Source organism: Anomaloglossus baeobatrachus, chromosome 1, assembly GCF_048569485.1.
Source record: "Anomaloglossus baeobatrachus isolate aAnoBae1 chromosome 1, aAnoBae1.hap1, whole genome shotgun sequence".
Lineage (NCBI taxonomy): Eukaryota > Metazoa > Chordata > Amphibia > Anura > Aromobatidae > Anomaloglossus > Anomaloglossus baeobatrachus.
The window spans coordinates 507610294-507626006 of NC_134353.1; the positions used below are offsets into that span (position 1 = coordinate 507610294).

Here is a 15713-nt window from a genome sequence, read left to right on the forward strand (position 1 = left end):
GTGGCATGATCACGGGTTACCAATGGGTTGGCATGGCAGTGCAGGGTCAGATGATGACTCCTGTCGCTGCCATGACGTGTTTCCTGTGAATGCCGGCAGAGCGCTACCACTCACAGGAACACAGAGTTAAAAAGAGTTTAAAAAATGTAAAAAAAAATAAAAAAAACTGAAAATTTAAGTCATCTCCCCTTTTTTCCCATTGTGGATAAAACAATAAAAAAAACACATTTGTTATCGCCGCGTTTAGAAATGCCAGATCTATCAAAATATAAAATCAATGAATCTGATCAATAAACAGCATGGTGAGAAAAAAATTCCAAATGTCAGAATTATGTTTTTTGGTCACTGAAACATTAAATTAAAATACAATAACAGGCAATCAAGATATCGCAACTACCTAAAAATGGTATGATTCAAAATACCAAATCAAAATGTGAAAAATAGGCCATCATGGAGCCCCAGATCCAAAAAAATGAGAACAGTATGGATCTCGGAAAATGGCAAAGAAAGAGCAATTCTTTTTTTTACGAAGTTCTGAATTTATTTTCACCACTTAGATAAAAGTAAAACTATACATGTTTGGTATGTACAAACCTGTACTGACTTGGGGAATCATAATGCTAGGTCAGTTTTACCATATAATGAACATGGTAAATAAAAAAAAAAACAATCGTGCAATTGCACTTTTTTTTTGCAATTTCACCGCACTTGAAAAAAAAAGGTTATTGTTCTTGGAAGAAGGGGAGGAATAAACAAAAAAGAAATCGTAAAATCGCCAGGGGGTGAAGGAGTTAAAAAGTACTAGGCATGAGATTTTTGAAATGTCATAGCTTTTGCTTCTATTATAAAAAGCAGCGTTTAATTTGCATTACAAAAAAACAGCAAAAAAAAAATCATTTGAACACAGCCTGATTTGTTATAAGAAAACAATTGCAGCATGCTGTGTGTGCCTCCGCAAATTTACGTGCACCCATACAAGCATTGTCGGATGTCTGGGGCCCACAGGGGGAATAGGGGCCCACCATACAGATATATGCAAATACCTGTTAGCCATTATCCCCCACCCTGCTATAGTGGAGTGTTGACTGAAAAATACAGGCGGCTCCTGCACATCTCCTGTCATGTGCGCACCATAACTGACGTAAAGTAAGGGCTCGTGCACACGTTGCATCGTGTCACTGTTGAAAATTCTGCAGTGATTTGACAGCTCATGTGCAATTCCAATCGCTGCAGAAACACTGCATAATGATTGCAGTGTTTCTGCAGAAAAAATGCTGATTTCATGCGCTCGAGTTGCTGCCTCTCCCATAGGCTGGTTTCAGACGTCCGTGTTTAATCAGGTACCAGTCACACGCATGGTTATGGTCATACGTGTGTCACACGTGTGTCACGCGTGTGACATCCGTGTGACATCCGTGTTTGTATACATGTGACACGTACTGGGTAAAACACGTGTCTCTGTAATGAAAAGATGTTTTATATTTACCTGTATCCAGCGATGTTGTCTCCGGCTCTGTTGTGTCCCGCTCCTGATCCCCGCTCATTATTTTCATTGATTATTCACTGCCTGAGGATCTGGAAGCCGGAACATCGCGGGGACAGGCTTGGTACAGCACAGCCGAGGACAGCACCGCCAGGGACATCACCGGGGCCATCGCCGGTGACAGGTGAGTATAGAGCAGTTTGTGCAGTGACATCCAGGGACTCATCAGGGTTCCCAATGAACTCTCATGAACCCCTGGAAGTCACCATCGTGACACTCGCTGTAGCGCAGTTGTCGCAGGGGTGTCATCAGGAGGTCATCAGAGTTCATTGGGAAATCCGATTACCTCCTGGACATCCCTGAACACACACACTGCTGGCAGGATACTCGCCTGTCACTAGCGATGTCCCCAGCCATGCTGTGCTCGGCGGTGCTGTCCTCGGCGATGCTGTCTCCAGCGCTGTCACCGCGATGCCCCTGCTGTCAGCTGCTCAACGCGGTGAATAATCAATGAAAATAATGAGAGGGGGTCAGGAGCGGGACGCAGCAGAGCCGGAGACAGAATCGCTGGATACAGGTAAATATAGAAAATCTTTTTATTTAAAAACCAGTGTTTTCTCTGGTACGTGTCACACTGATGTCACACGGATCACATCAGTATGCGGTCCGTGTGACATCCGTGCTGCTGGAGAAAAACCGGGCACGTCTCCGTGTGAAATAGCGGGGCCACACGGTCCGTGTGAAAACACGGCCGTGTGAGAGTGCACAATAGGGTAACATGGGTACGTGTGACATCCGTGTTAAAAACGGACGTCACACGTACCTAAAACACGGACGTCTGAAACCAGCCATAGACAGAGTGGGAGCTGCATCCAAAGCGCACTGAATAATTGACATGCTGCATTTTTAAACACTGTGATTTTATCAAATTTTTTACACTCAAATCGCTGCCTTCATAAAAACATTGTGCGCACGGATTATGCACAATCTTCATAGATTGTGCTGAGGACGCAGGACGCATACGCTTACGCTGCAATTCTAAACGCTGCGTAAACGCATGAAATTACGCAACGTGCACACGAGCCCTTACAGTAGTTTGCAGTAAAGGGGACCTTTGGTGAAAACAAGTTATCACCGATGCACAGTTTAGGTAGGTGATAATTTATTGATCGGTGGAATCCGACCTACGGAAACCGCACCGATCAGAGGAATGTGGGACCTTTATCCCTGACAGGGCATTTATATCCCCATTATAAAATACAGAGGCAGCAGGTGGGATGTGTGACCGCAGTTTTATTCATCCTTTTTGGGGCGGTCAGAAAAAGCCAAGAAAAACATGCAGCAGCAACTGAGGGAATGAATGGATCAGGGGTCGAGTCGGACAAGAGCTCCAGTGTAATGGGGATAAAAGTTGCACATTTTGGCAATTAGTGAGGGAACCAGCAGTCAGACCCCCACTGATGAATAACTTATCACATCCTTAGGTCATGTTCACACTTTCGGTATTTGGTCCAGTATATTACATCAGTATTTGTAGCCAAAATCAGAGGTGGGTGAAAAATGCAGAAGTGGTGCCCGTTTTTCTATTATACATTTCCTCTGATTTTACCACTCCTGGATTTGGCTACAAATACTGATGTAAGATACTGACCAAATACTCAACCTGTGCACGTGGCCTTAGAAAAGGTGATTACTTGTTTTTAGCAGAGAACCTCTGCAAGTACATATTTGCTGCAGTGTAATAGTCACAGGACAGGGAGGGGTTAAATGTTCAAGTATTTCATCTCTACTGGAAATAAAAAATCTTCCCCATATTGATATCAGAGATAAAAAGTGACTCCCCCCCCCCCATATGTGGCACCCTTGGGCTTCAGGCGCCACAGGGTATTACACCACTTTTCAGAGGTAATATCTATCCCGGGTCAAGAGGGGTTAATTTGCCGGTGCCTTCACAAAACACACACAAACAGCCACAGGTCCTTACTCACAGGGAGTTGAACTAGAGCAGACAGGGGAGCCAGCCATCACAAAGCATTTGACTTCCCCAGTTGCTAGGACAACCACCCGGGGGTGGGCACCACATGGGGTAGAAGTAGGAGCAACCAACACACTTACAGCAGAACTTTCCTAGGCACAGCTTGGGATAACACCTAGCACTGACAACTGGAGTTAGTGTTCCTCTCACTTCATAGGCCCGTGGCTTTGAGCAGGAGTCTTGGCCTGGGTTACGGATAGCAACCGAGGGACACTTCACTAAGAGACTTTCGCGGGCACCGGCGGTGACCGCCGATGGATCCGGGATCGGCTAGAGCCCATCGTGGCAGAGAACGGCACTCTGGGGCAGTGCTTGAACAACCTGTGAGTAAAAAGACTTGCCTTTCCTTTAACCGGTACCGACGCCCAGCACTGCGGCGCCAACGGGGACTACAACCACCCCCGCCATCATCCTCCCCGGGGTGATCCCGCTCCACCTTTGGAGAGTGACACCATCCCAGCTGCATTTAACATCTGCTCCGGTGAGAGACCCTGCAGCGCAGCCCGATACCTGGCCGCGTACCACAGGTGGTGTGACGATCACCTTAAAAGTCTTAGCCGTCACTACCACCCCCATCCTCCATTCCTGCCTCCCATCCACCCTCCAATCCTTCTACCTGTACGCTTCGGGGCAACGGAACCGGGACAGGCCACCCCGTGACGATGCAGAGGATATGCCCCCCCCGACCCGGCGACAAGTAGGTTAAAGCACCTGCCCCATGGGGCACTACACATACACAACAGAATCCACTATACCAAGACTAGTAATACCACACACAACCGAGAAATACCGTCACATTGTGACCAGACCACATAAAGACCGAATACAACCACATAGAAGGTAGAAAAACTGCAACACTATGACCAGACCACATAGTGACGAAATAATACCACGTACAAGAGAGAAATTCCACCACACCATGACCAAACTATATATTACCACCACATAGTGACTGAATACAACCACATACAAGGGTCAAATACCAATACCCCATGACCAGACCACATAGTGACTGAATAATACTACAATAATGATCATGAATAAAAACCTCAATACTAATAACACTAATATTACCATCAGTACCATTATACACAGATGCTCTGTATATAGTGTCAGTGAACAGGTAATACAGTGATCATCTGTGACATTATACACAGGAGCTCTGTATATGCTGTCAGTGTACAGGTACTACAGTGATCACCTGTGACATTATACACAGGAGCTCTGTATATAGTGTATAGTGTGTGTACATGTAATACACTGACTTACCATTGACCTCTATAGTCGAAGTCATTAATCTTAATTTTCCTCTTTATCTGGCAGTGACCACTATCACTTCTTCCTGCAATGACTCAACTCTGCAGAAAATACAAAGTCACCTATAGCTGATCACTTCCAGAGCACATTCCACACTTTTTCCTCAATTTCTACATTACATCAGACTTTTGATCCGCCCATGGAAGACAGTATCCTCAAAATTAAATTATATTACAGCAGTAATAATGTTTACTAATTTGCCCCTACAGTAAGTATGTCCACCATTTGCCACCATAAACCAATAATGTATGTTCCTCATTCTGGCCCCATATAGTAATTATGTTCCCTAGCCCCCTTTATTTAATTATGTCTCCCATCCTGACCCCCTTTATTTAATAATGTCTCTCTTCCTGGACCCTTATATTTATTAATGTCTCCCATCTTAGGCCCCTATGTTCCTCCTTTCCAGGCCCCTAAACCGCCCCATACTGGGCTCGAATATCCACTATCCTGTCCATTCACAGAGTGAGGAACAAAAAGCTTCTTCTCACCTTTCTGTGTTCACCCGGAATCCTCTTGTGGCTTCATATCCGGCGCGGTCAAATGTCCACCCCACCCATCTAATACTATACCCAGATGTCAGAGCATGGTGTATAGCAGTGATGTTAAAAGATGTGATGTAGGCACACAGGCAGGCACACACAGGCAGGCACACAGTGACACACAGATGAGCACATGCACATATATGCAGATGCACTGACATGCCCACATGTAAACACACATACAGGCACACAAACACACAAATGTAGACACTCAGACAGACACACAGACATATGCATAACAATGCAGACAAGCACACACACTCTCACATACGTAAACACAGGCATGAAGGCTGCTTATTTCATTGTATGTCCGTTGCACACTATTGATGCCTTTGTGATGCCCTGGCCTATCAGATCGTCACAGGGTATTGTGCAATCTGCCCTTCTGCACAGTATCCACTCCTCCTTGGTTACGGGTCCTGGTCCTTTGGTGTTGCTAACAGCTTAGCCAATCAAACTCCTAGGAACACTTTACACTGTACCCACCAGACACACCATTGGGGGGCCTGAAAGGAATAGGGCTGCCCACTTGGGAGGGTTTGAAGGGGAAAGTGAGAGTGGAGCTGAGGAAGGAGAAGGCGGCAGAGGTGACTCTCTGAGAGGGAGAGGTCACCGGCCTGGAGCAGGGCTCCTATATTTACTAGGTAGCAGACGTTGGTCTGGGCCTGATAGGAGCTGGAACCCCGGTCGCAGAGGATTGTGTCAAGGGGCACGAACTGCCAAGGAGGGCAGCTGGCGGCCTTGAGCTATCACTGGGCAGTGGCCAGGGCACGACTGGGTACGTGGACCCTAGGCCGGAAGTAGCTTTACGCATTCCAGTAATTTACCTGACGGGGGTGAAGATTTCAAGATTCATCCCCAACCCGCTCCAAAATCGAGGTACTAGCGCACCGATGAAATAGGACTTTCCCAATACAGTCCAAAGAAATCCTACGCGTGAACCCTGAGAGCAAGCTCACTCCGTTAGCCATACGGGTGAGCGGGATCCGAAGAGTTTTATACTTGAGGGACCAAATGGAGAAAAAGGTGCCAAGGAAAGGGCTAGCTAACAGCAACACCAAGGGCACGGGCCCAAGCGTGCTCCCTACAAGCTGCAGTGGTGCTGAGAACTCTGGTTTACAAGCTGTCGGTGTTGTTATTCCTGGACTGAGTGAGTACACTGAAAAACCCTTTTCCTATCCCCAACGACACCCCAAGCACCAACCATCCAACGGGCCCTGGGACATAAACCCCCTACCCACGGAGGGGTTAAACATCCTCCTGCTACACCATCGTCACTGGGCTCCCCAACAGCAGCGGTGGTCCCTCACATTACCACGCACTTTGGGTGGCGTCACAAACTTCCTAATCCCCTTGTACATACTCCCCCCTCCCCTTCTTTTAATTCGAGTGTCCGCGCGGACACCCCATCTCCGGAGACCCCTTGAGCCACCGCGGCTCCATATCCGAGCGGCTCTGCCGCTGGCACGGGGGCGGTACACCTTTATATTTGCCTATCAATTGTTTATTGTGCAGCAATATTGACTTTTCCGTGGTTCCAGTTTTTCACATTGTTTGTATTGTGGCTGGGAGACTGATGGTCTAATTGTCGTTTCATACCCCATGGTTTTAAATTTTTATTTGTATTCTTGTAACATGTGTGGTGTTTAATAAAGTTTTTTCATTGTCATTTATTAGTGGTGTGCTCTATACATATGCTAGTGCTTTTTTCTTTCCCTCCACTTGGTCATTAACAAGCATGAAGCACCCCTTTTATTATGGCTTAAGTATTTTCAGCTGTGCATCCCATTTTGTTTTTTTGCCATACATGCATACAGAACACACTCAGGCATACATAGACAAGCACAGGTACATAAACACATGCATGCATAGACATGCAGAAGAACACAGACAGGCACATGCACTATTGTACATACATATATACATGTACACACACGTGTACACAGATTATACTCATTTATACAAAAAAAGTCATATAAACAGTCGTATTCATATACACAAGCATACACACATTAGAGGAGTTCTCACCTTCCCCTGGCTTATCTACCGTCCGTTCCGCAGGCTCCATTGAAGATTCTCTCTGACGTGAAGCAGCAGTGCAGGGCGCGCTGTCTGATGTCACAGTTAGTAGACATGGCCGCCATGTCTGTTAACTGTGACACGGCCGTAGCAGCACTCAAGCAATTGAAGGCACAGTGCAGCCCCGGTCGACATAGAAACAGGCAGGCCCGCGGCGACGGCTCTGCCGCTGGTGGGGCTGCCTAGAGCTCCCTGCCCTAACCCAGCCCGCGGTCACCAGCCTGAGGCCCTATGTGAAGCATGGGGGGACCGACTAATAATAATAATAATAATAATAATCTTTATTTCTATAGCGCCAACATATTCCGTAGCGCTTTACAATTCAGGAGGATCATATACAAACAAGTAACAGTTATAGAAATACAATATTTAGAGGGGAAAAAAATACAACCCTGCTCGTGAGAGCTTACAATCTACAATGAGATGGGGGGAGAGGCAAGGTTCAAGTGCTTATTTACAATGACAATCCAACCATCTCACGGAAATGGGGCTGGATAATGGTTTCCTGGACCAGTGGGCCCGAGCCTTGAGATGCCTTTGGGTGCCATGGAGTTTGATGTGGAGCTATGTTGTGAGAGGTTGTAGAGGGACTATGTGAATCGAATCTGATTAGGGAGTGTGATAGGCCGCCCTAAAAAGATGCGTCTTTAGGGTGCGTCTGAAGCTGAGTAAGTTGTGATTTGTCCTAACTTCTTGGGGTAGAGCGTTCCAGAGGGTTGGTGCAGCTCGGAAGAAGTCTTGGATCCGGGAGTGGGAGGTTCGAATTAGTGTGGATGTTAGTCGAAAGTCGCTTGCAGAGCGTAGAGAACGGGTGGACTGATAGACAGAGAGGAGGGTGGAGATGTAGGGGGGTGCTGCACTGTGGAGAGCTTTGTGGGCGAGAACAAGCAGTTTGAATTGGATCCTATGATATATGGGCAGCCAGTGCAATGACTGGCACAGAGCAGAGGCATCCGAGTAGCGGTTAGCCAGATAGGTGACCCTGGCTGCTGCATTAAGGATTGATTGTAGAGGAGAGAGTCTAGTTAGGGGGAGACCAATTAATAGAGAGTTACAGTAGTCCAAGCGAGAGTGGATCAGGGCCACGGTGAGGGTTTTTGTCGTTTCCATTGTGAGAAAGGGGCGGATTCTAGAGATGTTCTTGAGGTGCAAGCGGCAGGTGCGGGCAAGAGATTGTATGTGGGAGGTGAAGGAGAGATCAGTGTCAAGTATAACCCCCAGACAGCGGGCTTGCGGCCTAGGACTTATCGTTGTGCCACACACAGACCTGAGGCACACCAGTGGATCCCCCGGCAGCCCAGTAGACCAGACCAACCCTGCATACAAGTGTATGGGACTGTATGATGTCATTCAAGGAAAGTCTCATATACACAGAGACAGGTAATGGAGAAGATGGAGAGATTAATCTCACCGTCTCCTCACGTGCTCAGATCCTCACATGCGAAACAATTGGAGCCCAGTATAATGTCACTCAGCTCACTCTCACAGTAGAACCTAAGCCGAGGGTCATTAGCATATCACATCCGAATCTATTGCATCGGATGCTATACACTCTTGTGGACCCCATCCTTACAATAACTAAAGTTGAGGCCAGAAGTGGTGATCACTACATGACCGAGTAGTTTTGCTGAGAAAACAGCTATTCCCCTGTAAAAGCAAAGAATTGTTCAATAGGCCATTCAAAAATCTCTCTGGCCTACCCAAAGGTTATTCCAGTTGGACTTATCCTTCAAGTACATTGCACTTTTTCATTTGAAATTAGGATTGCCTCTCTCTACCATGTACTCTGGAACTGAACAAGAATTGTTCACAAAGCAGACCTCAAGTTTCTGAACTCATGACCATTCTGCAGCTGGCTCCTGAAGAAATGTCAGAGGAGCCTGGAAAGACGGACATAACAGGTAATGAAGCTGCATACTAACTTTTGCAATTAAGCTACAGTTGTAAGAAATAATATCTACTTTGTTCAGATCAATCAAAAGACAAAAAAATACATTTCTATGTATGAAAGCAAAAGTAAGATTTGTATTAGCTGCATTTTTGTGTGGTAATCCACGTTTACTGCCCCTGGCACCACTAGAGCATTTTTTTTATTGCACCACTATAGTGGTGCTTTCAATTGAAGTCACTGGAGCCCTGACTCATCATTATCATCGCTGTAGTTGTGCTTTAAATGTAAGCTCCCCTGCCTTCTATCATATAGTCACCTTCCGCCACCTTGATCCTTTTCCAGTGGTGCTCCGGTTTATCTGCACTGAAATTTGACTAGCCAGCAGCTCCAGTGTTTCATGGAGCATGTCAGAGGTCACTCTTCAAGGTATCTCCATGGGAACCTTCTTCTGGCCTTGTTCTGGTTCTCATAGAGATAGTGTCTATGACGTAGCTTCTGACTTCAAGCAAGTCAAAAGCTACGGGCAAAAAAGGCGCTACAAGGATGGTGCATCGTCAGCAGAATATGAAAACTCCGGAAGTTGAGTATGAGACAGGAGCCAGCAGGGCTCACATTTAAAGCACCACTACAGTGATGATACCCTTCCCCCCAACCCCCCACACCCGCTGTAGTGGTGCTTTAAGGTACTTTTCCCAAAACTGACAATGCCAGTGTAAGGTTTCTGGGCAAAGTGTGTTTCATCACACTTCTAGAACCTAGAGCCAACTTAAAGCTCTATAACAGCCAATATGTGGGCAGCGCTGAATCAGATCCTGGCTAAACAATTGCACCCAGGTACATTTTAAAACTTTAGAGATCCCACCAGGGACCACAGCCAGAGAACAGACTAATCTGATGCTGCAAGTAAATACAGCTTTGCCCCTGCGGCATCGGAGAAGCATAGGAAACCTGAAGTCTGGATCATCTAGTAATCTGACTAGCTTCAGAGCAGCGCTTATGAGCTTGATAGTAGAGCGCTTGTTAGCACTTCTCTCTTGCCTAGGAGACTGTCCAACTCAGATAGATTGCAGCAATGGCCAGTAATCTAGGTAATGAGCAATAAACTATAAAATAATATATCCTGGCTTTTTAATAAGAGATAAATTGCTTGTTTTCACAAGAACTTTGCAAATTTATCCTCTTACGTTGTTGAAAATACACCTTTAAGATACACTGTTGGCTATAGTTAAAAGAAAAAGCTGGCTCAGCAGTGGCAATGAAATAAATGTGATGCATTGTGTAAAATTTGCTTTACTAATTGTACCTAGATCTGGGGTGGAAGAATACGGCTATATTTGTTCTATTCAATCTGGCAGGTTTTATATCATTATAGTTATTCTTCATTGTCTTGTAAATGTCTTCTAAACTTTGATTTTGTATTTGTCAATGCACATTACAATGTTCCTGCTGTTCTGGGATCTTCACGACTGTTATCTCAGCAATGCAGAGCGTATGTGTTACCATTCAGGATTGACAGGAGTGTTTAGTTTGATGGAAAGTGATGTCTGCCTCGCCGCTATGTTTACTAGGAGAATAATCATCAGGGTTGAATGAGAGTAAATACCTAAAAGCAGCTGCACATATATCAACTGAAAAAACAATAAAATGCTCATTTTAATCCCCAATCCAATTCATATGTCGTACGCTTGTTTTGATACTGCTTGTATTTATTTTCAGGCTTGTCTACCAAAATCTGTCAGGAAGATGATTTTATTGAACACAGTACATTTGAGAGAAACTTAGATCCACATAAAGAAGAAAATGTGGAGAAGCATGGTACATTAAATAACAAAATGCATCATGTATAGTTCTAAGCAAGTCTTGGCACCAAGCTACATATTAAAGCCGTTTGTTTGAGTTGCATAGGGTAATAGACTGATAAAATAACAAGTAGATATCTTACTCAACTTTCCTGGATGCAATGCTGCCTCTCCATTTCTGCTGTCTTTGTTGGCGAGCTGCAGTGGTGATGTCGCGAATACAACACGTCACTGCTGCAGCCAATCATTGGGCTATGTAGCTTTGCTGATGTAGACAGCATGCACTATAACTATATATTATAGCAGGGGTCCTGAACTGCAGTCCTCAAGGGCCACCAACAGTGCATGTTTTCAGGATCTCCTTAGTATTGTACAGGTGATAATTTAATCACCTGCACAGATGACAATTCCAACACCCATGCAATTCTAAGGAAATCCTGAAAACATGCACTGTTGGCGGCCCTTGAGGACTGGAGTTGGGGACCCCTGTATTATAGTCTCAGAAGTGACTGATAGCAAATTATACCAAGTGATTGTGTTGTGTGCAGTGGGCAGACATAAACCGCATGTAAGTGCTAACTCCCTTGACAACATGTAGACTACATGTCACTACACCAATATTTTGTAATGCATTTTAACTGTATAATTTGGAATACTTATAGTATATAACCCCTTCTCATCCTATCATAAACTATTAGGTTATAGAACAGGTGTCATTATATGCTGCAAGTTCATGAACTCACAGTGGCAAATGATGCAAGCATGGTGGGGCATACATTCGGACACCTATCGGCCACCCTGCAATCACTTTAATATTGCCAATGGGGTACCTTGGTAGCCCATGGCCTGCTAAAGAACCCCATGGCTGTAATCTCATAATATTCTATATTTTTCGCTTTATAAGATGCATTTTTGTTCCCCCAAATTTTGTGGGAAAGTAGGGGGTGCGTCTTATAATCGGAATATATGGATTATATACTGCAGGGCCCAGGGGAGGTGGGGGCAGCTCTGGAGTGGTGCTGGAGGCTAAGGCAGGCTGGTGGAGGCTGGTGAAGGCTGCAGGTGGCAACGGGAGATCTCCTGCTCTCACTCATATAATATGCACTGCCGCTGTCCATCACCGTGGTGCTGAAACCACACCGCGGTGATGGACTGGGGGAGCGCCCCTTTGATGGCACATGCCAACCCCGTGTTAGATATGGCCCCCATGCTGCTGCCCAGAGTAAAATAAAAAAGCTTTACTTACCACCTCCAGTGTGTCTCCCCGGTCTCCCTGCTGCCGCTGTGATCAGGCACGCAGAGATGATGTCACTCTGCTGTGCCGATCACATGACCAGCACCGAGAACCAGGCAGTGCAGGAGCTCAGCAGCACGGAGGGAGACATGAGGAAGGACAGCTCTGGAGAAGGTAAGTAAAGAGTTTTTTATTTTACTATGGGCAGCAGCATGGGGGCCCTATCTAACACAGGGGGACGTGTGCCATCTATAGGGGACCATGGGCAGCACAGGGGGACGTGTGCCATCCATAGGGAAGCATGGGCAGCACAGGGGATGTGTGCCATCCATAGGGAACCATGGGCAGCACAGGGGGGCGTGTGCCATCCACAGGGGGCTATGGGCAACACAGGGGGACGTGTACCATCCATAGGGGGCCATGGGCAGCACAGGGGGATGTGTGCCATCCATAGGGCACCATGGGCAGCACTGGGGGACCTGTGCCATCCATAGGAGACATGTGCCAGCTGTAGGGAACATGTGCCAGCAATAGGGCATGTGTGCCATAAATGGGGGACATGTGGCATCACTGGGGGACGTGTGCCAGCACAAGGGGGCTATATTCAATATAAGGGAGCCATATCCAGATTAAGGGGGCTAATTTTAGGATGGGGGGCTATGCGGGACATATACCCTATATGATTTGTTAGATGGACACTGGCATTATAAGACGGACCCCATTTAACATTTAAAAAAAAATTCTCTTTTCCTTCACCAAACTTGGGGGTGCGTCTTATACTCAATGAAAAAAGAAGAAAAAATGCCAGCTTACCAAAAAGATTCAATGAATAGCCTGCTATTCCATATAGATGCTCAGCAACGGATAAATGGCAGGAGCTCTTGCCAACAATTGATATAGAAGAAGGATAGATCCAGCGAGCCAAATTTGTGATGAATAAAAAATCTTTTTCTTTATTTCAAATGTAGATTAAAAAATCTTTTCAATAGCAGCATAATACAAATACAGGCAGAGATGAAAAATTACTGCTGTAGAGCGCACGGCAAGACGTGTTTCGGCTAAACCTTTATCATTGCCATTATACATATTGCTATTTTACTGGGATATAAGAAGGAAAAACTCCTAAGGTAGCTGGTGCTATAATTAATTAATTCGTAATTGATCACACTTGTGAGCTTCCACCTATAACATTGACTATTTAAAATCAAGTATTAACCCTAAAAAAGGCTGATACGCTAGCAGTAATTTTTCTAAATAATTTACAATACATGATATAACAGATTATGTATACAGAAAATACTTTCACATTAATTCCACTTACGTTGTTTATTTAATTGACTGTACATCATGCTGCAAACAGTACATAGGTTGTACAACGGGAAAATTGAGAAAAAGAATATGAAGGCACATTTCTGATGCTATTGACCCTTCCACTTTCAACCCATCAGCGGTCTCCAGGCATTTCTCACAATACCATTCTGGCAATTTTGACAGCTTCAGGTTTAAAGCAATTGAATTAGTAACACGATCTACCAGAGGGGGCGATAGAAAACATAAACTACTTAATAGAGAGTCCGCTTGGATATTTACTATGGAAACCAGGATGCCAATAGGCTTAAATAATAGACAAGATCTAATCAGAATTTATTAATAATCTAAATATAATGATCCTAATGTTAATAACTATAGCCCGCTCTGTTCTAAGTTCATAAATATAATCCTGTGCTAAAATTATATTGAGGGTCCATTGTTTGGTTTTTTTTTGTTTGTTTTTTTTGTTTTTTTCTTCTCTTTGCATATGTTAATATGATGAAAGTAATTTCTGTATACATAATCTGTTATATCATGTATTGTAAATTAGTTAGAAGAATTACTGCTAGCGTACCAGCCTTTTTTAGGGTTAATACTTGATTTTAAATAGTCAATGTTATAGGTGGAAGCTCACAAGTATGATCAATTACGGATTCATTAATGATAGCACCACCTACCTTAGGAGTTTTTCCTTCATATATCCCAGTAAAAGAGCAATGTGTATCATGGCAATGATAAAGGTTTAGCCGAAACACGTCTTGCCGTGCGCTCTACAGCAGTAATTTTTTCATCTCTGCCTGTATATGTATTATGCTGCTATTGAAAATATTTTTTAATATACATTTGAAATAAAGAAAAAGATTTTTTATTCGTCTTATACAGGTGCGTCTTATAAAGCGCAAAATTCTTGGTTTTCATAATATACTGCAATACTTTGGTGTTGCAGTATATGGAACAAGCAATCAAATTATCCCCCTTGAGAACTAATAAATCCAACAATTTTTTTTATTTTTTTTTTAAACACTAAGAAATTAAAGCATGTACATTTTTTTTTTTTTTGAATTTTGCTCATTTAAAAAGGAAGTCATAAAAATTATGCATGTTTAGTAGTACCCCATCCATAAAAGTCCATCAGTCTATTAAAAATATTATTAATATTATTAACCTCATACAGTATACTATAAATAAAGACGTTGAAATGACAAAATTGCTGTATTTTGATTGCCACAGTTCCCTCAAAAATGAAAGTAAAACAATCAAATTGCCTTATTTACTCAAATATGTTACCATTAGAAGTGTCAGATGGGAATGCAAAAACAAGTCCTCTCTAGTGATGGACGAATCCGCAGATATAAATGAAGAAAGTAATCCAGCTGAGTGCTCACGGTTATTTATTCAGTGCAATACAGACAATGCACAGAGACGTTATCGAATCTGCAGATATCCAGAATCGGCAGGTCCAACCAGTTTTTTTAAAAACCTGGTTCGGACCCGGAATTAATTAAGGATATCTGGCCAGATGCCGATCCCCATATAAGTCTATGGCGACCCGGATCATGTGCTTTAAAATGGCTAGGGGGATTAGAGCAGGAGCGTTATACTTACAAGTCTCCTGAGCTGCGATAACACTACTTCCAGGGCCATTTATTACCCTCATGCATATGCACTGCTTCCCCACCCACCATCAGTCCCGGCATGTGATTGGTTGCAGTCAGACAGCGCTACCACTCTGTGTGACAGGATGTCTGACCTCTTGGAATCGCACAGGTTGTGTGCATCTCTATGGCGTAAAAAATAAATACATAAATTGGCATAGAATTAGCCCATATTATGATATGCAGCACAAATAAAGCATACAGCTACAGGCTGTAGCCACCTGCCGTGAGCGTATCTAGGTTGTGTACAAAAATAAGAGGAACCCTATGCGGATTTTTTAATTATTTAAAATCATTTTGGTGCGGTTTTCTGCCAGGAGATGTAAATTTGGTGCAGAAATCTGGTGCAGACATTTCAGCACAAAAT

The 15713-nt window shown here is 44.2% G+C and overlaps 1 protein-coding gene across 1 annotated transcript in view; it reads left to right on the top strand.

Annotated features, from left to right (window-relative positions):
* The window catches only part of SHOC1 (shortage in chiasmata 1), a 525180-nt gene that overhangs the window by 152599 nt on the left and 356868 nt on the right, over nucleotides 1-15713 (top strand). Inside the window, exons 8-9 of the mRNA XM_075348066.1 lie at nucleotides 9219-9357; nucleotides 11064-11162. Of these exons, the coding sequence (XP_075204181.1) occupies nucleotides 9219-9357; nucleotides 11064-11162 (238 nt within the window). The remainder of the gene's footprint in view (nucleotides 1-9218; nucleotides 9358-11063; nucleotides 11163-15713) is intronic.